This window comes from Canis lupus, chromosome 12, assembly GCF_048164855.1.
Source record: "Canis lupus baileyi chromosome 12, mCanLup2.hap1, whole genome shotgun sequence".
Lineage (NCBI taxonomy): Eukaryota > Metazoa > Chordata > Mammalia > Carnivora > Canidae > Canis > Canis lupus.
The window spans coordinates 38,344,869-38,370,709 of record NC_132849.1 but is presented as its reverse complement, the minus strand read 5'-3'; the positions used below and the strand labels follow the sequence as shown (position 1 = coordinate 38,370,709).

At 38.6% G+C, this 25,841-nt stretch overlaps 1 protein-coding gene across 3 annotated transcripts in view; it reads left to right on the top strand.

The window, feature by feature from the left end:
- RASGRP3 (RAS guanyl releasing protein 3) overlaps positions 1-25,841 on the top strand; it is a 98,730-nt gene that overhangs the window by 42,112 nt on the left and 30,777 nt on the right. For all 3 annotated transcript variants that reach the window (XM_072770556.1, XM_072770557.1, XM_072770555.1), the window contains 6 exons: positions 17,213-17,345; positions 20,566-20,760; positions 21,997-22,099; positions 23,318-23,380; positions 23,955-24,086; positions 25,388-25,535. In XM_072770556.1, coding sequence (XP_072626657.1) covers positions 20,691-20,760; positions 21,997-22,099; positions 23,318-23,380; positions 23,955-24,086; positions 25,388-25,535 — 516 coding nt within the window. In that variant the 5' untranslated portion in view covers positions 17,213-17,345; positions 20,566-20,690. The remainder of the gene's footprint in view (positions 1-17,212; positions 17,346-20,565; positions 20,761-21,996; positions 22,100-23,317; positions 23,381-23,954; positions 24,087-25,387; positions 25,536-25,841) is intronic.

The window sequence follows — 25,841 nt, the reverse complement described above, 5'->3', positions numbered from 1 at the left end:
TTCCTGTTTATTTATAGCATAAAAATAATACTATTAACTCTCTTTTTCAGAATTGTTTTGTAGAGTGAAGTTAGATCATGGCCCTATAATGTCTTTTGAAGAAAGACATTAGAGAGGCACAAAGCTCCATTTGAGATCATGCAGAGATTACATGTATTATCAATTTCCTTAGTCTGAGAACTGCACTGCACTAATGTCTGAACTCTTGTGGTTTATGGGTCAACAAAATGTCATTGGGCTTGTTATAAGCCCTATTTGAAAGGACACCATTTGACAGTGTTTTTTATGAAGTGGCTGGACTTCTATCATTGTCTATGTGCCCTTAGAGCCCTCCTCTTGGCTGTTCTGCCCTGTGGGAACTGACATAGAAGCCGGTGTACCACACAACACAGTGTCCACCCTGCCTCACCTGAGGGTGTCTGGCCAAGGTGCTGAACGAAGTGGTGAAGAAAGCAACTTTCCTAGGAGGAGGAGGGTAGTCTCTCTAGACCTTGACAGCATCATAGATATCTCTGAAGAGAGAGAGAGAGAGAGAGAGAGAAATCTTACATTGTACTTAAGTTGTTCTTAAATGGGATATTCAATCTAAGGTTGTACATGGACTCTTGAGGGGGTAAACATTTCAGTATCTCAGATTTTTGTAACTCTAAACAGCTGTTGGTAGGAATCAGGGAATGATGTGTTTTTTCTGTCCTTTGCATTGGGCAAGTCCATCTATTCTAAGACATTAAAAAATGACATCAGATGGTAGAACCTCAAGGAATATTGACTTTCTTTTGTCTTCTTCTGAAATCCTCTGAGGCAATAAGTCTTTGTGGGTTTAAATAGTGGTTTCTAAACTTTTATTGATCACAGACCCCTTTGAGACCATGAGGAAGGCTATGGGCCCTCCCCCCAGAAAGAAGATTGTGGGCACAAACACAATTCCACATATGGTATTGGGGGCTGGGGATCTTACAAATCTGATTCTTGGTTAAGAGTCATGCTGTGGGGCTAAATTGTGTCCCTCCTCAAATTCATAAGTCATAGCTCTAACTCTCGATGTAACTGAATTTAGAAGTAGGGTCTATACAGAAGTAATTAAGGTTATATGAGGTCATAAAGGTAAGACTCTAATCCAATAGGGCTGGGAACCATTTAAGAAGAGGAAAAGACAGGGATCCCTGGGTGGCGCAGCGATTTGGCGCCTGCCTTTGGCCCAGGGCGCGATCCTGGAGACCCGGGATCAAATCCCACGTCGGGCTCCCGATGCATGGAGCCTGCTTCTCCCTCTGCCTGTGTCTCTGCCTGTGTCTCTGCCTCTCTCTCTCTCTCTGTATGACTATCATAAAAAAAAAGAAGAGGAAAAGACAAAAGAGTACTTGTTCACTCTTTATCTCTCCACCATGTGAGGACACAGCAAGAAGAGTGCAAGTCAGGAAGAGTCTCACCAGGAACAAAATTGGCCAGCACCTTGATCTTGAGCTTCCTAGCTTCTACAACTCTAAAAAATTTCTGTTGTTTATGCTACCCAGTCAGTGATATCTTATTATAGCAGCCAGAGCAGACTAGAAACTGCTGTGCCCCCTAAAGTAGTTGTGCTTTGAAGTCGTGGGTATGGGAAAGGGGCACTCCCAACTGAACAACTTTCCTACATGTGGAAGAACCACCTTGGGGGAGAGAGTATATGGAAGCCTGGGAGAACAGGGACAGGCCCAGCTGGCAACACCATGCCTGGCTCTCTCTTTCTGCCCCAGGCTTCATGAGTCTACACTGACAGATCAAAGTATGAAGGTCATGCAGTAGGATGATGTGTTCTCAAGCTGGATGTGGACCTCTTTTGTAGACCCCCTTCATTTCACTGGCAAGGTTGTCCCTCTAAACCCAGGGCCTCCTTGAATTTCTTCCAAGAATTTAGTAAGAGGCAGGTATCTTCCAGAACACAATAATCTCACTTTGCAAAGTAGAGAGGTCTCTCTCCAACTAAGATTAGAGCTACCTACTCGAGAGACAAATAGCTGAGAACGTGGGAAGTGTTTTGCTCCTTAAAAATATAGCTTTATCCCTCTTGAAAAGGCTGTCACTACTGGCGTGGGTAGAAGTTGAAGGTGAGGACAATAGGAACTGTAATTTATAGACCATTTTGGTCTCACACCTGGGAGAGCAAAGGCAGATTCTCAAAGCCTAGTGATGCCATAGGAGTGAGTTTACACTGGGGGAAGGGAGCATGTGCAAGTCTTTTCTGGAAGACTTAAAATGAGAAGCCAAAGTTTGAGTGGCCAAAGTTAACCAACAAAATATGTGGGGTTCATGTGACAGAAGTAAATGACAAGACAGGGTTTAGTGTGGAAGCGTCAGAGCCAGAGACCAGTCATTGGTGCCAGGACCATTTTAAGTTCCAAGGTTCTACCTTCTCAAGCTCACTGTTCCCAACAAACACATCCTTGCCCAGCTCAAAATTACCCAGAACTGCTTCAGATGCTCAGTACCCACCAACCAGGGATTTAACCCTCTTACTCAAACCTCCATTACCATTTTAGACCCCTGAATACAAAAAATATTTTGACAAAGGGAGATGATAGGATAGGAATCATATTTGCAAAGTCAAAGAGCCAAACTTCCTTAAAATTAGACTGATGAGCAGAAATTCTGTGACAGATAGCATATAGCAGCTCTATTTCTCCAAGTCTAAGTTCAAAATCAGCTTTCTGATACATGCACTTTTTATGTCCAGAGACCTCACTGTGAGGCTGGATTCTCTGGACACTCACTGTGATGGTGTATTTCCCTTTCTTGCCTAAATTCACTGTTTAAACTTGGACGAATTGTTATCCTTTTGGTTCTGGGGCTCATCCTTTATAAAGTGAGGTAGTTTACCTGGCCAAAAAAGGGTCCCCTTGAAAAGTACAAATGTTCTCTGTGCCTCCTGTACCACAATCTCTTTCTCTATTGAACTACAGAGTTTCTCTGAGTAGACAAAACAAAGTATTGTCAGAAGACTTGAATGAGCAAGCTGATGAAATCAGGTGTTTGGAGACCAGTCCTTGCAGCTGCACTGTCCAGTAAATAACCCTTCTCTGGTTTCTGGTTTCTCCTTTTAGAGCAATAAACAACAACAAAGGAAGAATACCAGCTCAACTTGTATAGTCACTAGTTACCTGAGTGACTCATGATCTAAGTGCTGGGAATTATCCACAGGAAGCTAGCCTGAAAAGCTCACAGTGATGAGTACCTGTGTGTTACTCAAATCTGACCTGGAGGATCAGCTGTTACTAGCTGTAGTAAACAGATCCAAAGTAATGTAGAGAGGAAGTGGAAGAGAATGAAACTAGATACTCACTATAATGTGAGGAATCTAAAGATGTATTTGCCTCTAAGCAGGAATGGTACATGTTTTTTATATAAATTTCCCAGTATACATTCTATATTCCCTTAATATTTCCAGAATCTACAAAGTAAAGTGTTGAGAGGGAGTTCGTACCAAGTCACATGCTCCTTGGGAACCATTAGTGGACATCTATTTTGTTATGAGAACTTTTCTGCAAAAGGAAAGCACAGAAATCTGAGGGAATTGCAAAACTTGGAGATAATGTAGACATTTTAAACATGTTATAAATGGAAATAAATAATAATTTATTATCCAAAGCAAGCTTGACAAATGCTATAGAAATCCTCATTCTTTCTTGGGCATGAGGTATAGTTTGTCTTGCAATTTGAACCTACTTTGTGAATGAAAATATGCCAGAAGGCATAGTAGCTGTGATTCTTCTTTGCTTAATCCACAAATAGTAACATTTGAAGATCTGCCCGGTGAAGAGTCCTCTTTAGCTTTCACTTAGCATCTGTGATGTCAATAGACAGTGTGATGTGTCTGGGGTAGGGGCTCACAAATGCAAATGTCTCCAGGACGAGGAATATAATGAGTGAGGTAGATTCGGGGTAAGAAAAATTCTCTTTTTGGGACAAGTGATATTTCACTGTCCTTCTAAATCTACTAAAAAGAAAAGGCATATAGTAGGATGATAAATGGCAATGACCCTTGACCTCAGCTGGAGAAACAATAGAGAGCAGCGGGAACTTTGAGGAACTAGAAGGCAGTTGCAACTCAGCTTCAGCTGGATGTTGCTTCATGAGGCAGATCTGATTTTACCATAAGAATCTGGAAAACTGGATTTGTGAAAAAGTGAAAGTCTGGATTTGTACATGTTGCAAATGAGGCAGAATTTTTGAAACTTTGTGAGAGCCAATCCCGTGTGAGCCTAACAACAACAACAACAACAATAACAAAAAATATGTATGAAAGTATGAATTTTGTATTAAGACCCACAAGAATACCTATGCAAGATGTTGCTGATGTCAAGCATATGACATCTATTCAGTCATCTTGCTGTTAACACAGTTCTCAATAAAAAACTCACTGGGATGATTCAGATCGCTCCATTTTACAACAAAAATGTGGAGATTTGGAGATATCTAAATGACATGAACAATTTTTTAGTTTTAAGAAAATAGTTTTGGCACCTTGTAGACAGTGCATTATTGAAGTCAAGACTCCCTTATCCAAAACAAAACTAAAAAAACAAAAAAACAAAAACAAAACAAAACAAAAACAAACAAAAAAACAAAATTAAATTTTTTGGGGGGAAAAAAACTAGTATGCCTAAGAACCAAAAACACTTTTATAAAACTTGGGCTCTATTCACATTGCTTTAGATACCTGAAGGAAACACATTTTGGGTCTTGAGTTTTCCTTCATTTTCATTATAAACACCTATTGAGATAGTCCAGTATTTTTCCCTGCAGTCATTGATGGTTTTATGATAGCTTTTTCCCCCTTTATCTCTCAAACCAAGTATTACTGCATAGTAATAAATTAATGAGAGGTTTAAACATTTTCATTTGTATTTTTCTGTTTTAAGAATGCAATGAATAGGGACACCTGGGTGACTCAGCAGTTGAGCGTTTGCCTTCGGCTCAGGGTGTGATCCTGGAGTCCCAGGATTGAGTCTCTCACCAGGCTCCCTGCATGCAACCTGCCTCTCCCTCTGCTTATGTCTCTGCCTCTCTCTCTCTCTGTTTCCCATGAATAAATCTTTTTTTTTTTTTTTAAAGAATGCAACAAATAATTGGCATTGTTTTTAGTAGTGAGGAAGTATCTTTTTACCTCAATGCTTGGTAAATCCTTTAGTGCTAATATAGCTAAATAAATAAATACATGCCCTGGCTCCTGGACTAGAAATTAGAGGTATTGAAAAAAGTCACTAAAAATGAGATATTGTGGTGAGATAAAGATTGGTGAGGGTTTAAAACTGTGTGAACATGGGAACTTGTGAAATCCCCACAAATTACCACAGAAGCTGATGAGGTTCTCATTCTAATTTTAGTGCCCAGCTCGGTTTCGCTTACTATTTCAATTCTTCAACATCCTTATTGTGACTAGTGGATCCATCAGCAGAACTTTAGGTGGAAATGTTTTTGTGTGATTTCTACTTTAAAGAATTGCTTTTAATGGATATTAATAATCTGATACGCATTTATTCCCATGCTGGAGACAATGATTGGAATGTCAAGACTTGAATCCTATTCAAGACTCTTTGATACACCTGAAATATTACTGGGATTTCTATATGAATCTACTAAAATCTCCTGCTCTTTAACTTCTTTGGGGCCATGTATGTGTCTTTGTATCCCCTTAAGTATTTATATGTTTGATAGACATTTCTTTAAAAATAAGTTAATATTTACAAATATTAACCTAAGTATAAATAAGTGAATATGAATAGGTTGGGCTGTATGTCTAAAGGCAGTTACTTTGTCCTCCCAAAATAGTGAATACTACATAGTAAGAAGCTGATCATGGCATCTTTATTTAGGGAAATATAGGCATGAGGCACAGTTAGTAGAAATGGGATTAAGAGGCACCTGGGTAGCTCATTGGCTGCGTGTTTGCCTTTGGTTCAGGTTGTGATCCCACGGTCTTGGGATCAAGTCTCACATCGGGCTCCCCAGAGGGAGCCTGCTTCTCCCTCTGCCTATGTCTCTGCCTCTCTCTCTCTCTCTCTCTCTCCCCCCTTGTCCCTCGTGAATAAATAAATAAATAATACTAAAAAAATGGGATTTAAACTAGTTCTCCCTTCATAACTCAAATTTCTGGCCTATGCTGCCTTTCCCCCTGGTTTCTTTGTTTCTGTCTCTTCTTTCTTTTACAAAATGAGTATATGTAGATAAAATATATGGGGCTTATAACTTTGAGAGAAATGTTATAAATAGGAATCATTTTATTCCAAAAGGTAGAGGGTACTTTTTACTCATTTATTAGGAAGAAAAGAATAGTAGCTAACACTTACTAAGAATATACTATGTTCCAGTTAATAAGCACTTAGCTTATATTAACTCATTTAATTCTCATAACAACCCTACAACATAGATCCTTTTACTATCCAACTATATAGGTAAAGGTACAGAGACATAGGAAGATTACATAACTTGCCCAAGACCACATACTGGAAAGCACAAGAGTCAAATTTGGTCTGGCTCTAGAGTCCAGACTCTTATCCATCAGTTAAGCTGTACCCAGAACTCATGACATGACTAAATGTGTGAAGCCTGCCCAAACCCATAGGAAAGGGCTGCTGCATTTGGATTATATTGCCTGGGCCTTCACAGTGGCTTTTGGTTCCAATGCATAGAGTGGTAGTTCCTTTCCTCCCACTTGATGTTTGTTGACTGAAAGAATGAACACATAGATACTTTAATTGCAGTTGTAAGAGCTCCCCACTCTGTTAGCATTCCTGCTTCTCCATAGTTCTCTGCCTTTTTCAGTGTCATTTTCTTTGCATGTGGTTTCTTCTTTTCTCCACTCAGAGCAACCCCACTCATGCTTTAAAGCCCAGCTCAACTCTATTAGTCAGAAATTTTTACTTCTCTCGTGACTCTTTCCTAATGCCTTGTATCATCATTTCTGTTTATTTTGTGCCCCTCTCTTTAGATTCTAAGGCCTCTGAGATCACAATCTGTGGCTGATATAATCTTGTACCTCTGCCATGGTGTTAATCACAGCGCCTGGCACAGAAATAAGTGTTTATTAAATAAATGATAAAATGACTGGAAGAAATATTCAGTGTAATTTTATTCTCTGTAACATAAATCTGTAATAAAAATCTGGAAGCATGTCTTGAAATTCCATCAGGGGCATGTTAATATAAGATGAGTAAATTCATTCAATAAAAGGAAAATATTCAAGACAAAAATAAGATGAGAGGAAAAAAGTAGAAAAGAAACAATTTTGAAGTCTGCAGATGATGTTGGAAGAATAAGATGGCAGAGCAAGATAGCCATATACAGATATCAGACACACTTCTGGGTTGAGAGCTTGAAAGACAAAAGACACAGTCTGATTCTTTTTTTTTTTTAAGATTTTATTTATTTATGCATGAGAGACAGAGAGAGAGAGAGATACAGGCAGAGATACAGGCAGAGGGAGAAGCAGGCTCCACACAGGGAGCCCGACATGGGACTTGATCCCGGGTCTCCAGGATCACATCCTGGGCTGAAGGCAGCGCTAAGCCACTGAGCCACCCGGGCTGCCCCACAGTCTGATTCTTAAGAAACTGCTGGGGAGACAGAGCCATTGGCAACATAAATCATACAAAGCCTAACACAAGTCAGGACATTGAGTGCCAAGTCTGCCTGGAGGAGCTGGGAGGGGGGAAAAGAATTCAAGTAAGCATTTAAGAAGTAAGCATGTGATTGCCAAACAGACATATTGAGGGGAAAGGAAACATTCTAAAAAAGAAACAGTATGCACAAAGCATGATGTCCTGGTCATTAGGGGCTGCTGCAACAAAAATACCATAGACTGGGTGACTTAAGCAACAAACCACTTCATAACCTCATTATCTCCCAAAGGCTCCATCTCATAATACTTAGGAGTGGCAGTGGAGAGAAAGAGGGGTGGACACATGGGAGAAGTATTTGGAAGGTAGATGCTCAGACTTGGGCATAGAAGGATGGTTAAAGAAAATGCTGGGAGGTCTAGGATGAGTCCCAAATTTCTGGCATGGAATACTGGGAGGCAGACTGAACCATGCATCAAGGAAGGCTATATAGGTACAGCAGTTTAGGAGGGTGAAGGGGACATTTTTTAAATAAACAATTGTAGTGGAAATATAATTTGTATGCTATTAAAATCTGTCCTTTTCGAGTGTACAGCTTTGCGATATTTTAGTCGTTTCACTCGGTTGTTCACCAGCTGCCACTATCAATCTTCAGAACATTTTCATCACTCCCAAAAGAAACCCTGAACTCGTAGTCACTCCTTATGCCTCCCTTCCCTCAGCCCCTAGAAGCCACTAATTTACTTTCTGTCTCTATGAGTATAGAGTCATGAGTAGAGTCTTTGGCTATTCTGAGCATTTCATTTAAATGGAATTATACAATATGTGGCCTTTTTTTTTTTTTTGGTCTGGCCTTTTTAACTTAGCATTATGTTTTCAAGGTGTACCCATCCTGCAGCATGTACCAGTACTATATTCTTTTTTATGGCTGAATCAAATTCCATTATACACATATACCATTTTGTCCATCTGCTTATCAGTTCATGGACATTTGGGTTGTTTCAACTTTGGGGCTGTATGAATAGTACTACTGAACTTATGTGGACGTAAGTTTTCAATTTTTTTAGGTATCTATCTACCTAGGAGTGAATTTGCTGAAGTGTTATGGTAACTCTACGTTTAAGTTTTTGAAAAACTTCCAAATTGTTTTCCCAAGTGGCTGCACCATTTCATATCTCTAGTAGCAATGTATGATGGTAAGGCATGAAAGCCTACCTACAAGTGAAACTTTCTCAAAGGTACCCACTATTAAGTGACAGAGCTGAGACACTACCCCAGGTCTGCCTGTCTGCAGCCCCCACTCCTGCTCCAATAGAGTACAGCATGTAGCTGGCCTCAGTTTGATTTGGAGTCACTGACATGGAGGTGGTAGTGGAAGCTGTGGCTGTGGATGAGTTTATCACGGAGAGTCTGAGGTGACAAGAAAAGTCCAGGCACGAATACCTTTAGACCCCCAGCCATAGGAGAAGTCTGTGTGTGATGGAGGTGTGACCAGGGCACAGGAGGAAAACCATCCGAGGGAAGAATTTCAGGGGGAGGGTGGTCAAGAGGTAACACAAGGCTGCTGAGCCTTAGCATATACGTGGTGTCTTCACCAGAGTAGTTTCAGTGAAGTGTGGGGGTGGGAAGAAAGGGGAGGACTGGACAGAGTTTGATTTGGGTGGACTAAAGAGAAGATGCAACCAATCCGGCAAATTCTACATGGTTGTAAAAGGATGAGAGAGATAGGGAAGGTGGCCAGTAGGGAGCTGGTGTCTTTTGTTTGTTTCTAGGTTTGGCCAGAAAAGACACCTCATGGTTACTTGAACTGCTAACAATTTCACTCCAATCATTCTCCCTTTTTATAATTGTATCAACAAAGCCATATTTCCAGTCCTTTGTCTCCTCCAACTCTTTAATAGTTACTTTTTAGAAGGAATCTTCCTCTCCCTCTGTTTTTCTTCTTCCTGTGTCTCTCTAGATCCTCTAATGAGAAAAAAAATATCCATCTGATTCATGTTTCTAGCTGTTACACAATCTCCAAAGGGTAATTTGGCATATTAACAAACTAGTACTGTCAACCTCTAAATTCTGTGAGAATTCCAAAGTTCTTTTCAGCATTGTGATGGATGCCCACTGACTTCCTCATCCTCTGTCTGTAATATGCTATTAACCCATTTATAATATTGTTCTAGCGGGGAAATATCTTCTAAATTCTAAATAACCACTTTACAAATATAGTTGGGAACATTTCATAATTTTAGGACTTCCTTTTTTTTCATTGTGTTTTAGGCTCTTAAAACCTTTTTTAAGTGGACTTTTTTTGCTCTAATGAGGAAGACAGAGTAATATTGTTTCTCTGTGTTAGGGATGATGAAAGCAAGCATTAGAGAAGTTAGGTGGGACCTAAGACACTTAACTTATATATTAGTCACTAATATTTTCTCTTTTGCTGACATATATTAGTCACTAATATTTTCTCTCATGTTGGTATGTACAGGGATTTCTTTTCAGGAATAAGGTGAAATTAGTTAATGCTGTAAATGAGAAGAAAAAAGATACCACTACCTCTTGAGATGTGTTTTCCTTTTAGAGAAAGGAAAAAACATTTGCTGTAGGAAAAACACCTGAAATCAGAAAAGATGACAAAGTCATTAACTGGAGTCTTCTAATTATGGCCTTTGGGCTGTATACATTTAATTGAGAATACAGAAATAATTTTAAAAACACTTTTTTTGGTTCCTATATTTTATTTTTAATTGGTTTCAGTAAAAGATCTAGCTCCGGGGGCGCCTGAGTGGCTTAGTTGAATAAGCCTTTGATGTCTGCCTTTGGCTCAGGTCATGATCCTGGGGTCCTGGGATTGAGTCCCACATTGAGCTCCCACATCAGGCTTCCAGCTCAGCAGGGAGCCTTCTTTTCCCTCTCCCCACTGCTTATGGTTCTCTCTCTCTCTCTCTCGCTCTCTCAAATAAATTAATAAAATCTTTTTAAAAAATAAAGGTCTAGCCCCAAATCCTCGATTCAGAAGTATTTGCAAACTGAGACTTTACCATCCCACCAAAGAATACTCTGAACATACTGGTTTCTAAATAGGAGCAAAAGTTTTCATTTGGATGATAGCACAGCTTTACTTAAAAAGGAGAAATTAATATTACATCCTTGAATGGGTCTGTATATGTATCCAAAGGTAGCATTAGAATAGTGCAAGAAATTTAACTTTTAAAGGTCATCACTGTTGGGGATCCCTGGGTGGCTCAGCGGTTTGGCACCTGCCTTTGGTCCAGGGCGCGATCCTAGAGTCCCGGAATCAAGTCCCGTGTCAGGCTCCCTGCATGGAGCCTGCTTCTCCCTCTGCCTGTGTCTCTGCCTCTCTCTCTCTCTCTATGTCTATCATGAATAAATAAGTAAAATCTTAAAAAAAAAGTCATCACCGTTAATAGTAAAATTGGATAATAAATTTAATACTACTAATAAAGCAGCATTATATAATCCCAGTGCTTTTCACAGTGCATCCATTTACTTATGCTTTTTTAAAAATCCAATGTCAGTTCAGAACTCAGTGCATCCCAATCATTTTATTGTCATCAGCTCTTATTCTAAGTATTGTCTCATATGTGTTCTTTTTTTTCTGTGAGGGTAAAAGTTTCTTGATAACAAATTGATGATATCAATCTGCCCAATTCCAGAATCAAGCTCAGATATTTCTGGCTGTTTTGCTGTCTGATACCACTGAGTTTGGTATTTCCTATTCTAGTTCTGTGACCCATAAATATTCTCAGATGTCTCCTCTTTCAGGAAGCCTTTCCATATCTTTTTGGTTAAATTTGATCCCACTTTTGTGCTCTCATAAACACTCAGAGCATGTTTCAGTGACACTGGACTTACTAGACTCATTGTTTTATAATTATTGGTTTATAATCTGTATCCTACAAGGGGATATAGGCCCTTTAAGTGGTTCTTTACATCTCCAGGCCATATGATAGCACCTAGTGTTTAAAAGACATTTAATAATCATTGGCCCTTTTTTTTGGTTCAACCAAACAAATGTCTTTCTGTGAGCATGGTGATACTTTTGAAGTCTGGTGCTTCTTGCTGTATTCCTATGAAAGAACTTAGAACTCAGGTTTTAAAATGCTTTCCAAGATTTTCAGAGATGGGCAGCTTCCACCCCAGCACAGAATGATGGTAGGTTAGAGAGAGAGATGATACTGCAGGCTGTGCTTTCTGTTCACATTCTTTTGTTTATCTTCATTCTCTTAGATCCCCTTTATGTAGATTCTAACCCCTAAGATTGTCCTTTGGCTCCAGTGGGTGGATCTCTAAGAGTTTTATTCACTCATGCCAGTTGCTGAAAATGTCTTCTTGCTCCTGGTGGGCACATAGGCATCACCATGTTAGTGCTGGTACCGAGTACTGAACAGAAGTCAATAAGCTGAGCTCAGAGCTCATCCCACATGGTCTCCTTGAATTTTTTGTAAGGATTAATTAACAAGGTTTAACTGAGTTTTATTTATTGCTAGATTTCTGGGGAGAATACTGGCCTCCCAGAGTGCAATGGGTAAAGCACTCCAGCACCATGTTGGTACTGACAGCATTCAAAATGATGACTTCTTCCTCCTTCTCCTCCACCAGCATCATCATCATCTAGTTCACTCTTGAGTAAATGAACAATCAAAGGGTAAGGGGACGTGACTTCATTTCAGGGGATTTGGAACCAGGTCCTTCTCCAGCATTAGTGCCACAGACAAAATTTTTAGAAATATAATGCTGAAGAAAACATCCGATCTTCATAAAAACTGTTTTCCCAAAGCTTAAAATGGTAACTTCTAAGCTAAATGTTTTCTAGTTCTGAATCTTATTTTGGGATATTATTTACAATCGGAACACTAGAGTTGCCATAGGAGGTCATAACCTTTCCATGGAGTTGAATGTGTCCATCTGGAAACCATCTGATTGCAAATGTCCAATATGTGCATATATTGGTTCTCTTCTGTGTTTGGCTTCAGCCAAATGCTAGGAAAATATCTCTTTGGTTGGACTTTGGAATTTCATATTTATTACTATAGTTTCTTTAAGATTCTCATTTCTCATTCAACTCATGTCAGATAGCTATAAATATGTTTGCTTGGTTGCCGATAATAAATATCAGTAACCAAGAAAATAAATATAATGCAGCTTAACCTTGTTACTTAATTGTTAACCCAAACAACAAGGGGGCCTTTGGAATGAGCTTTGAGCTGCTTATTTGACTTCCATTCAGTATTTGGTACCAGTGAGTCCCTGAAATGCCACGCTTGCTGTAATAATGATGGTTATTCATCTTCAGACAATAGGGCCAGTGATAGAATACTTAGAATCTAAGCAGAGGGCATAGTCCACATTTGTTCTAGACAATGCCCAGAAATTGATCTAATAGGCAAGTCTTAAGAACAGTTAACACTTGTGTGGGTAGTAGAAAAAATATAAATAAAATATAAATTTTCAGGTTTAGACAGACCTGGCTTTGCCACTAAACTAGTAACATAATATGGACAAATAACTTAATCTCCATATGCCTCAATTTCATCATCTATGAAATAGAATAATATTTCGATCTCAGGATATTACAAGATTTAAATATAATATTCCCAACATTATGTGTATCACATTACATGCCACCAGCAAGTAGTATTTGAGAGAGCTAATATTACTTTGTTTTCTTAAATCCACAACAATGTTGATTACTAATGCCCTATTGATTTAGGAAAAGCTCATTGTAGGAGAAAAACAAACAACAACAAAAGTTTAAAACCCAGGAAAACTTCATTATCACGTTAAATAAATCCATCCAAGACAAGAATGAAAAAAATTACTTTCAGAGTTGAGAAAGTATTTTCTGCAGCTACTCCATATGTCATTGTTAAATAACAATTTGGGGATATTGCTCCATTATTCATAAATGTATGTGAGGGAGCAGAGATACAGGAATCCCAGCAGGGATTGTAGAGGACATGGCAATGGTGGCTGAGGCTGTAGATACCTGAATGCAATATCCTGGATCAAGACAAATGAGACAAATGATTTCTTTATTATTTCACTTCCAGTAGGGTCTGTCTTCTGCACCATTTGAAGCAAAGCTAGGTGAAATGGGAGGGATGCATGCTCTTGTGAGGGAACTGCCTAGCAAATGGCAGCCATGCTTTAGCTCTGAATTATGGAAACCACATGTGACTGGACTATATAATAGCATTAACTCAGAATTGCCTGTTCCATAAAGAAGAAACTTGCCATATAAGTTGTTCCAGAAAAGTTCAATAATTTCAGAAACGTGGCACAAGTGAGTGATGTCACCCAGGGAACAGGGAACACTAAACTTCTCTCAAAACAAACTCCAAAAGAGAAACATCAGCCCTTGCAATGGAAATAATGGAAAATAGCCCAGTAATTCTGGTTTCTTTCTTCTGTGCTTTACATCTGTTGCATATTTTTTCCTCTTGATAAACCTTGGATCTTCCAGCAGATGACCTTATCTCCTTTTTAGAGTTAATGAATCATTAGAAACTTCCTTGACTTCCTGCTATCAAAAGGACAAATCTATCTATACCTCTACTCATTTTCCCCCTTTTTCCTGCTGTTGAATTGAAAAAGGTGACCTGTTACCATATCCAAGGTAAATCCCTCCACCTAGGCATGGGGCCATCACTTCTATCCTCTCAGGGACTTTGTTATATAGATTAAATTCTTTTTGTCCTGTTCCTTAAATTTTCCTTTCCACTGATTCTTAGCACTTAAATATGCTCAAGGGTCAATTCAGAAATTTAATAGGTATCCAGAAGCTAAGTCAACATTTCCCTTTGGATGTCTCAGACATCTCTAACTTAACCCATCTAAAACTGGACTCATCATTGTCTACCATGAACTTCCTTCTCCTTCCTCTTCCCCTCAGTTTCTCAATCTCAAGGGATTGGCTCTATAACCCAACCAAATGTCTAGCTAGAAACTTGGAAGTTATTAGCAGAAACCTTTCTGTTCATTCTCCAAAGCCATAGGATCAGCAAATCTTGTTGCATCTATTTTCAAATTATATTCTGTAGCCAGCCTTCCTTATCATCTCTACTGCCACACGCTGGTTTAGATAACAATCTGTCTCTTGCCTAGATTGTTATAATCGACTACTAACTGGTTTCTGCATCAGGGTACATCTCTTTTCCATACTGCAGCTGAAGGGATCTTTAAAAAAACCTACATAGGATCATGCCACATTCTTACTCCCCTTTAAAACAATGGTTTCCCACTGCCTTTCAGATAAAGCCCACACTCCTTCATATAGCTTACAATACTGATCATGAGCTACGCCTATGGATTTTTTTAGTCTCATGTCTTGCCACACTCAATACTTGAGTCATTCTAAATGTCTTTCAGCTTTTCATAATTGCCATCTTCCCATCCACTCTTTGCCTAGCTAAAACTCCTTTGGCTCCTGGAATAAAATTAGAGTTCCTCCCCTTCCTGGGATTCTTTATTGTAATTACTTGTTTAATTCTTTACTAGAGTATAAGAATTATGTCTTTCTTGCTCACCAATTTATCCTTTTCTCTGTTTGTACCCAATCTCTTCTACCAGCCACTCTAGTATCTTGTTTAGTATCTGGTGTCTAACAGATCCTCAGTATCTGTCAAATAAATTCATTAGTTTTTAGGGTTTTGTTATCATTTCTCTTACTGAGCTTAATAGCCTTGATTTTTCCAATGGAGTCTCAGAGAATATAATCACAGCATCTTTCAAATCTTATGTCTGTGGTGAGAAAAGTAGATTAAGCTTGAATGTGGCCAGAACAACAAATGCTATGACACATTAGTTGTTAATCCTTAAGGCTTAAAGGTTTGTAATAATTAGCATTCATTCTCACTAAGGATTTAGGCATTTAGAGAAATCCCCTTACCTCCATACAAAGGTCATATAAAAGCAAAGACATATTTATGGTCATTTATAAATAAAGACAATATCTGCCATCGGGAGGGAAGAGTCTTTAAAGGCTTTTGTTATTTTTTTTTTTTTTATTGCAATGGAGATAATGCTATAGACGAGACTATCTTTGGAAGTTCTAATATGGCCAACATCATTTCAAAACTATTTGTTGAATACTTACTAGATATAATATTTCACCTTATAAATCCTACAATCCTGGAACCAGGAGCAAACTTTGCTGTCATTCTGGCATGCTTCCTAGACACCATCTGGGAATTAAGCCTACAACATCTCTGACAGTCATTACTTTACTTTGGCTGGAGAACTTTTGGGAATGGAATTCCATTGCTGATGAGGCCACCTGCCCTACCCCTGGCAGCTCTAGTGTCACAATATTTTTTCTCTGATTTCCTTTTTCCTTCTCTAATGTAACACCTCTCTTCCTGTCACTTCAATCATATTGGTCCTTTATTTCACCTAAGGCCTCATTTTAGAAACCCTTACATTTTGGAAGGATTGGGCGCCTGGGTGGCTAAGTGTCTGCCTTCAGCTCAGGTCATGATCCCAGGGTCCTGGGATCGAGTCATGCTTTGGGCTCCTGCTCCACAGGGAAACTGCCTCTCCTACCTCTGTCTTTCATGAATAAATAAATAAAATCTTTAAAAATATATTGGAAGGGAAGAGGTAGTGTGGGCAACCAGTGTTCTATGGGACCTGCAGTGGGTAGATTTTACCTCTGTAACTCCTTCAACAGTTTAGTAAAGTAAGCAGCATTAATGGCATTTTACTCAGAGGTAAGTAAAACTTTCCCCATTTGCTTATCTAATGTTGAAATCCAGTCCAAGATTATGAGTCAAGAGGCTTGGGTGCTAATTTATGTCTGTTAATGGACAGCTGTGTAGAATTGGCTCCTTTTTACTATTTCTAAAATTGGGAGCATAGTTCTTATTGTCCTAGGAAATTTCATGAGGATTTTTTGAAGATAGAGGCTTTCATGTTAATGAAAGCCTTTTTGCTGCATGAATACATCATGGCCTTTGGAAATCACACCCAACAGAACTCTATTGCCCTTTTGAAGTGAGAACTTCTCTCTTAGAAGTAATTCAAACCCTGGGGAAATTTTTGGCTTATTATGTCCTTTTCAAACTTGTGAGAAAATGTGGATGCTGGAGAGCAGTAATTTGCATTGCAGCCAAAGAGTACCTATCAACACTATAAAGCAAGTCTCAAATCATTTGGAGACTAAACAACCTGGACTAAAATAACATTGACATTCAGGTTGTGACAGTCAGGAGTGATTTAGAGTTAGTTTGATGATCACCACAACAAACTGTTTTAGAGATTTACTAACATTCCAAAGTCAGTGTTTGGAAATTCTTAAGGAGTACTCCAATGATAGAAGTATATTTGGATCAAAATAGTAGTTTACACAATGGATATAAATTTGATTTTGCCACATTTGCAGGGCTTTTATAGGCTGATTTTTTAAATTACTTTATTTTTTAAAAAGTCATCAAATAACTATTTTGAATAATTTTCTTTTTTTTTTTTTAATTGACTTTGTAGATGAAATTTAGACAAAATTTCAAAACTACCTATAGGGTTTTGGGAATACTATAACAATGCAGATTCTTTTGGGCTTTTATTAATTAACTCTGCCTGGGGATTTCTTTATGTTCTGCTATCAGGTTCTCCAAAGTACTTATTATTCAAGGTGGATAAGCTGGTCCTGCAGACTGCATCCCCAGTGCATTTTCCAATGATGATAACTGCCCTTAAAATTCGTTCAGACCTGGATATCTTTCAGTATGAAACCAGTGAGTAAGTATTTCTTTAAACTACTGTAGATTATGTAAGAAACTTGACAAGACAAATATGCCTAGAAAAAAACAAAAGAAAATTGCTATGATACTAATGAGTGTTATCTTTGGATGATGAGATTATGGATAACATTTTTCCTTCCCTTTTCCTTACTGTCCTATATTGAAGGATGAATATATATTGCTGCTTTTTAAAAAATATTTATTTATTTATTTATTTATTTATTTATTTATTTATTCATTCATTTATTTATTTATTTGAGACACAGAGAGAGGGAGAGAGAGAGAGAGGCAGAGACAGAGGGAGAAGCAGGCTCCATGCAGGGAGCCCGATGTGGGACTCAATCCCGGGTCCCCAAGATCATACCCTGGGCCGAAGGTGGCGCTAAACCGCTGAGCCACCCAGGCTGCCCCTATATTGCTTCTATAATAGAAAAGCTTTACTTTTGGAGAAGCAGTTGTAGACATAGTAATATCCACACATATAAAAATGAAATCTCAGGTACACATTCAGGTGACAGAATGCTAAGCAGGGACATAGATATAACTATTGATTTCAGAAAGAGATTGTAACTGGATAGTCCAGCCCCCCTGGCTCTCAGGTGCTGGCTTCATTGCAGATCATAAATATAACTCCAAACATGGTGACAGGTCTTTGGTACAAGGTTATTTCTAACCCCTTAGGGAAAGGTATCAGGAAACCCCTCCATAAGGTATTCCTTATAGAGAGGAATCGGGAAACCCCGGATTCCTCAAGTAGATCCACTGAATAATTTTTCTTTTGATCTGAGAATCTAGTTTAGTTAATCTAGGCTGTTTGGATCTAAATTTATTATTTATTATTTAGTTAATCTAGTTAACTAGATTATTAGTTAATCTAGGCTGTTTGGATCTAAATTTATTTTTATTATTCAGTAAAAGTTAACAAGATAAAAAATGTCTACATATATGAGAGGGGTAATCAAACTTGTCACTTGTCCAATCTTGACTTTAATGGGATTGACAGAATTTACATTAGGGAAATAAGAAAAGGGTTGCCCCCAGAATGTTCTGGAAGAGATAAAAAGTTCTTGTTATGAATACAGACAGATACTATTAAGTCTAGAAAGCTGGCAGGAACTTCTGTCCCAGGATGTTTACTAAAAGCTGATTTAAATTACTAAAACTAACAAAGGTGTAGTACACATTCATACAAATATATACATATTCAAAGACAAGGCTTTAACAAGTTTTTTATTTTATTCGTTTATTCATCCATCCACTTATTCATTAATTCATCAAATGCTTTTCTTGTTATCTTCTCTGTGAGGGACAAAAATTTTTGGAGTTGAGCACACCAAAAGAGAGCAAAACACAAAAATCCCTTTATTCATAGAGCTTATGCTTATAGTGCTAGAGAGATTTCAAAACAAATAAACAGGTAAAATATATAATATGTCATGTGGGGTTAATCGTTAGGAAGAAAAAGAATTCAGGAGGTGAGGAAAGACATGCCAAATAGGAGGTGAGTTTGGGGAGAAAGGTCTTGTTGTTCTACATAGGGTGGTCAGGAAAGGTCTCACCGATAAGGTAACTTGGTCAAGAGATATAAAAAGAGTTGGTTCCAGACATCTTTAATATTTCCCTTTGACAAATCATTTGAGCAGCAGAAGTGGGAGAGCACTGATCCAGTGTTTCTGTTATTTTTACAGCACATGGGAAATAATTCTATTTTTTATTCTTTGAGCATGGCACCTCCAGTATAAGAATATGGTTTTCACACAGAAATAATACATGGTAAAAAATTCTCTTTGGATTTATGTGCCTAGTGCACAGACCCACTCAAATGTCACTCTTTGGTGGTCTGATTGAACTAACACAACCAAACACATTAGCTTCTTTTTCTATTCATTCATGTGTTTGTCTTCTGAAGTTGACTTTGAGCCTACTGAAGGCAAGGATGGGACAATGATTTGTTCATCTTGGCAGCCTCAGTACTTAGCTCAGTGCCTGGCATTTGTTGGGTAGTCAATGATTACTAGTTGAATAAATATACTTTGAAAGTAAAATAGACACTGACTTCAAACAGTTTAAGAGATTAATGCCCAGTGGCCACATTTGCCTATTAAACTGACCAAAGTGGATAACTGTCTTACATCATGATCTCTGACCTTCTCTAAGAGGGAAGCTGTCATAAGGATTCTGTAAAATAAAATGATGGTGTTTCCAACAGCAGTACTTCCAGTGTAAGGAACTCTAACAGGTTATTTCTAATCCCATGCTTCCCATGACGATGCTGTAAAATGGGACCTCTGTTATATCCATATTTTTCTTCTACCTATGCAACAGATCATTTGGCTATGACCAGCTTCTGATACGGTATGGAGGAGTGATATTCTTTACTAGATTACGGGGTCAAATTGTAACAGTTTATGATATCCATACTTGAGAGAGCAATGAAAGATGGAACAGGAAACTAAAAGTTTTATTTTACAACAGAGTCCTGATTCTAGGCCTTATTAAATAAATTGTCTGGTTTGAGACCAGTTGCAGAATCTCTGCAAATCTCATGATCTCATCTGTAAACTGGGAATAATAATTACTATTGTTAGGAAGCATTGCTATGAAGCATCACTGTGTGGGTCATAATGGTATTATTATGAAGGTCAAGTTGGATAATATATATAAAGCATTTGGTATGGTACCTGGTATATAATGTGAGTGTTCAATAGCTTATCGTTAATACTTTCACTATTACTACTACCACTACTACTCTACTAATGTTACTATTACTATTAAAAATAGGCAAGTAAGATTTTTTAAATCAATTGTTGAATGTATATATGATCATTGTGGATGATGCTCATCAGTATATTTGAACTTTAAAATTTATCTCCTTCTATATACTTGTAATAATATTAAACCATGTAACATTTGTAATATTCTTAAGTATCTCTTATCACTTAAGAATATGAAGAAAGTGTAAGATCTTGTATCAAAAAAATGTCAGCTACAAAATGGAATGGTATCTAACAGAACATTTCTGTGGTCCTGGAGCACCCTGCATACCAAGGAACAGTTTTGTAGGCATTTTGCCACCCTCGTGGTTGACATAATCTCTGTCACTCTGATCCTTGTAAAAGGATACAGTCATTGGAAGTCCTTATCTTTTTAGGTAGGGAAGTAATACTCTAATGTGGTCTGCACTCTGGTCTGATAACTTTCTTTTCTTGTTTCTTTAGAATCTTGAAGTATAACTAAGAATAGACACTGGTACCAACACAAACATTACCAAGTTACAGGATTATGGAGATGGTCTATCTGATGTTGAAAATGTGTCTAGTTTTTTGACAACGGCTAAATAACCATGGGGTCAAGTGGACTTGGAAAAGCAGCAACGTTAGATGAACTGCTGAGCACTTGCATTGAGATGTTTGGTATGAGCCTTTTCTCCCTTTGATATACCTTGATACTCTCACTTCCCCTTTTTTCAGATGCAAGTGTTGCTGTGGAACAGAATTCAGTCTCCATCTTTGGTATTTCAGTCCTTTTTCATTTACCTCAATCTATCTCCCTAATAACACTGCCCTCTGCATTTCCTTCTTCCCTCTACTGCCCATAGCTAAAATGCCAGCCACTCTGTCTACTTAATGTTTCTGGAACATTCCCTGCATCTTTCTACCTCTGTGCCTTCACTGAAATTCTGCTTCAGGGCTCATCTCAGATACTGTCTCAGATGTTGACAATACCATTCCTAATCCCCTGTCAGGAATGCTAACTGCTTCCTTCCACAGCCCTTTGTGACTTTCTTAGGGTGCTGTGATCCTCTCTCCATCTTTTGGCTCAGACAAGTGTGAGTAGCACAATCTGCTCCATTCTACATTTGCATATATGTCTTAGATCTCCTACTAGGTTACAGACTTTACAGCCATATGCTTTTTTTTTTTAATATTTTATTTATTTATGACAGACACAGAGAGAGAGAGAGGCAGGGACACAGGCAGAAGGAGAAGCAGGCTCCATGCAGGGAGCCTGACATGGAACTCAATCCTGGGTCTCTAGGATCATACCCCGGGCCAAAGGCGGCACTAAACCACTGAGCCACCGGGGCTGCCCAGCCATACGCTTTTTTAACGTTGTTTACATATCTACTTCAGTGTTTCAGATTATTCTTTGCACAAACAAAGTCATGTGGGTTTTTTTTTTAATTTTTTAAAATTGATTTTTATAGGAAGAGTTAGACCAGAGTAGGGTGGCCAGATAAAATACAGGAGGAGCTGACACGTTGTGTTTCGGCGACAGGCAGACAGACGACAGGCAGACGTAAAATACAGGAGGATCAGTTAAATTTAAATTTCAGATAAAGTATATTTTTCATGTAAGCATGTCCTAAGTAATGCATAGGATATACATATACTAAAAATTATTTGTGGTTTACCTTAATTCAGATTATTAAGTGTCTTATAGTGCTAATTGCTAAATCTGGCTATCCAACACCAGAGGGAGGGTGAAACCTTCCTATCCACTTGCAAGGAAGTACCAATGGAAGGAGGAGGAAAACAATAATTGGGCCTATGAGAAAATTTTTGACACTAATGTTTCTCTACTGTTATTAGAAAAAGAGAAGAGTAGTACTGTTGTCTTCTCACTCATTTTATTTTATTTTTTAACAGATGACAATGGAGAGCTGAATAACAGTTATTTGCCAAGAATAGTTCTACTGATGCACCGATGGTATTTATCTTCCACTGAATTGGCAGAAAAACTTCTCTGCATATATCTTTTCAACTACTGTGTAATTTTTACCATCATAAATCAAGTTCTGTATTTAGATAGAGCATCTAACAAAAGCCGGTAAATTAAGATGAATAAACAGTCTTTAGTCAGTTATCCAGCTGTTTTGTGGATATATATAGATGTCTAGACAAGACATCTGGATGATGGACCAAACGGTTGACTATCCATCTGGATGTTTTGGCTCTACTTGAAAATAATTACTAGATATAAAATGAAACAGAAGCTGTAGGCTGAATGCTTTTAACTTGACTTAAACATTTCTGCTGTCAGTACAATGAAAGAATAGCCAACACTGATCCCAGAACTAATTTATTCTTTTTAGGATGGCAAAATGATGGACATTTTGGAGGATACAGTTTAGACATATGGAAATGCCAGCCAAAATAATGGGATCTGGCTCAGGCATAAACACCACCTGAGTTTTCACATCTTCCCTTGCTGACAAGACACAAAGAACATTCTAGCAAGTTTATTGCAATTTGTTGGCTGACCTTAATTTCAGATTTCCTTCTGGGGATAAAAGTAAAAACAGAACAAAATACAGAAACCTCATTCTATAATAAGGGCTTTTAGCAGTCTACCACTTTTGTACACAGTCCTGAAAGGTGGATGAAAGCCAAATGACCCAAAATGACAAAACAGTCTCACATTTACAGGGAGGTTTTATTCCCGGAGATCTAATATTTATTATGTCATCACTAATGTTGGTTCCTACAGTCTCCCACTGCTTCAAGCCCAGCTTGCAGATGACTGGGAATCCTCACAGGGTAGGAGGAGTCTGAAAGGCCAAAGGTCTGTCAAGTATTTATTAGGGCCACATGGGCATCCATCTGCTCATTGCAAGCTTCCTCCACTTCCTACTTCTTCTTTCCATCCTTCCCACAGCCACAGGGTAGAAGGGGATGTCAGGGGGTAAGAGGACATTCACCCTGAGCAGAGGTCCCTAAAAGGGAGCAAGATCCTAGTCCCCAGTGGTCTGAGGGTCCCCAGGTCTCAATATTAAGGAGTAGTGTGTAGGTTATAACTATTCAGTGCTGACATCGTCAGAGCCCATTCTCTCCCCTATCTGAACATCCACATAACCCACATGTCCCCAGTATGGCCTTCTTATTAGGAATTCATCTAAACTGGTCAAACAGCTGAAGGTGTGGGCAAAGGAAACAGCGTGCAGAGGTTTTTTTTCTTTAACTAGTATACGTATCGAGATGCCAGTGGAGAAAGCTGTGATGAAGTTCGGTTAAAGATCTGCTACTTCATGAGGTAAATATACATGTAATTGTCTTGTAATATATGGTTCTGGAATGGTTGACAATTTCTTTTGCCCCAGGCAGCAGACCTGGTTTGGCAATAGAATTGACTCAGATTCCTCCTTATACTCATTTTGTTTAAGTTGGCCTTTCTCTGTTCCTGGGAGTAGAATTTATCTTTCTCTTAGAGATCAAGCAGTAGCAGATGTGGTTAGGGAATGAAACTAGCTCTTGGAAAGACTAAATTCATTTTTTCTCTATCCCCCCACCACACACATGCTTTCCTATCTAGTTTGTCATGAGTCGGGAGAAGTGTTTCCTCTCAGCTGTGGTTCAACACTTAGATGTGAGCGCAGTTGCTCAGAACTTAGGGTCAGAGAGAGAGACTCAGAGTGGATGTGATAGACTAGAGTCCTTGATCGAAGGAGGGAAGAGTGAGACCCCGTGTCACGGGTGGGGAATAGGAGATTGCTAATTTGGGATATGGTTTTGGGTTCATTGTTAAATATAATCTGTAAAAGGATACAATAGTTTCCATAAAGGTCTAGCTTGAAATCTCATCGTCAAAAATACTTGATGCCTTTCAGGTACTGGATTCTCAAATTTCCTGCAGAGTTTAATTTGGATCTTGGTTTGATCCGTATGACCGAAGAGTTCCGGGAAGTAGCTAGTCAACTAGGGTATGAAAAGCACATCAGCCTCATCGACATATCCAGCATGTAAGAGTGGCACAAGCTTCTTTCAAACATGATGAGTCCACTGTTTGGGGGAGGGAGTGGTGATGACTCCACTTAAGCTCAGTACATACTGTTTCGGAATCAAGGTGTACTGCTTTGAGGAAAACCTTGCTGCAATAAGCACAGCCCCACTGGATATGCTTCTTTCCAACCTTCAGTTTCTTTGTTTGTAAAATGGTGATAGTACCTTTCTCATGGAGCTATTATGAGCATCCAACAAATACATAGTAACATAGCATTTGGCACATAATAAATGCTCAATATTTAGTTACTAAATCTAGTTCCTGTCTCCTATGTCCTGGCCACTCACAGTGTGGTCTGTAGATGAGTAACATTGGCATCACCTGGGAGCTCAATAGAAATGCAGACTCTTAGGCCTCACCCTAAACCTGCTGAATTGGAAAGTGCATTTTAGTAAAAGCCCTAGGTGATTCATATGCTCATTCAAGTTTGAGAAGCCCTGTACCATGTGCTTCTGAGGTTAGTCTGAGGCTGTACAAATATTGACTATAATTTTGCCATGAACTGGTTAGCTCAGTTATTAGGAACTCAGTACTTCTTAGACCAGCATTTTATATCTACTAGTTAGCTTCGTTAGTTACCTTAGAAAACTATTTAATGACCTTACATATGGTTAATGCATCTTGCAAAGATATGCCTTTGTGTCCTCGGCATTCATATTCTAGTCCATTTTCCTAGAATACTTCTTCAAGAGTCCTGATCAACAGTGTGTGATCTAGGAATCATTAGGGATGTTGTTAATAGATTATTCAGTTCATTCCTAGCAAATCAGAATCTTTGGCAGTGAGGTCAGACTTCTGTCTTTATTTTTTGACTTTTTTTTTTACTTTTTTTTTTTTTTTTTGACTTCTGTCTTTATAACGAGCTTTTCAGATAATGCATATGTTGCTGGAGTGTGAGAACCACCTTTTGGTGGTTTTCAGGTGTCTTAAATCACCATCCTATATACTGATAATCTGCCAAATTTATATACCTAACCCTGACCTCTCTCCTATGATCCCAACCTAACTGGTCACAAGAAAGAGCGGCCAAGAGATTCTGGATAGATCAGTGCAAACCCACCCTGTCTGGAAAAACAGCTCAAAGTTTATGTTCTATTGGCAATGGGTCAGTGGCTTTCTCTTCAAATATGAAGGACAGGGCGTGTATTTTGCACAAGCTCCTGGAAGCAGGCCAAGAGTTACAGAGTCAGTAGGTTAATAACTTCCATTGAGTGAAATGGCCTTTCAGCACATTGACCAGACTCACTGTTTCTTTTATAGTCCTTCCTATGACTGGATGAGAAGAGTCACACAGAGGAAAAAAGTATCCAAGAAGGGAAAAGCCTGTCTGCTGTTTGACCATCTGGAGCCCATTGAATTGGCTGAGCACCTCACTTTTCTGGAGCATAAATCTTTTAGAAGGATCTCAGTAAGAAACTGACATTTATTCTTCCAAGGATAACAACCCCCATGCCAACTTTCCCAAGAGCTGCATTTTCATACTCTGAAGTATTGGCAGCTCTGTCATTGTGCTCCACTGGAAAAGTGCCCTTAATTCACAGGAACAATCCCTTTTAACCAAAGATAAATATTATCCTGTCTTTATTTTATGGCTTAGGAGCTATATATCTGTCGCTATTTTCAATGTCTCCTTTCATAGGATTAAAGCATGATTTTCTAAATACTCAGTGGAGATTTAACCATTCAAGGTTTATGTAGCTCCACTGACTTCTCC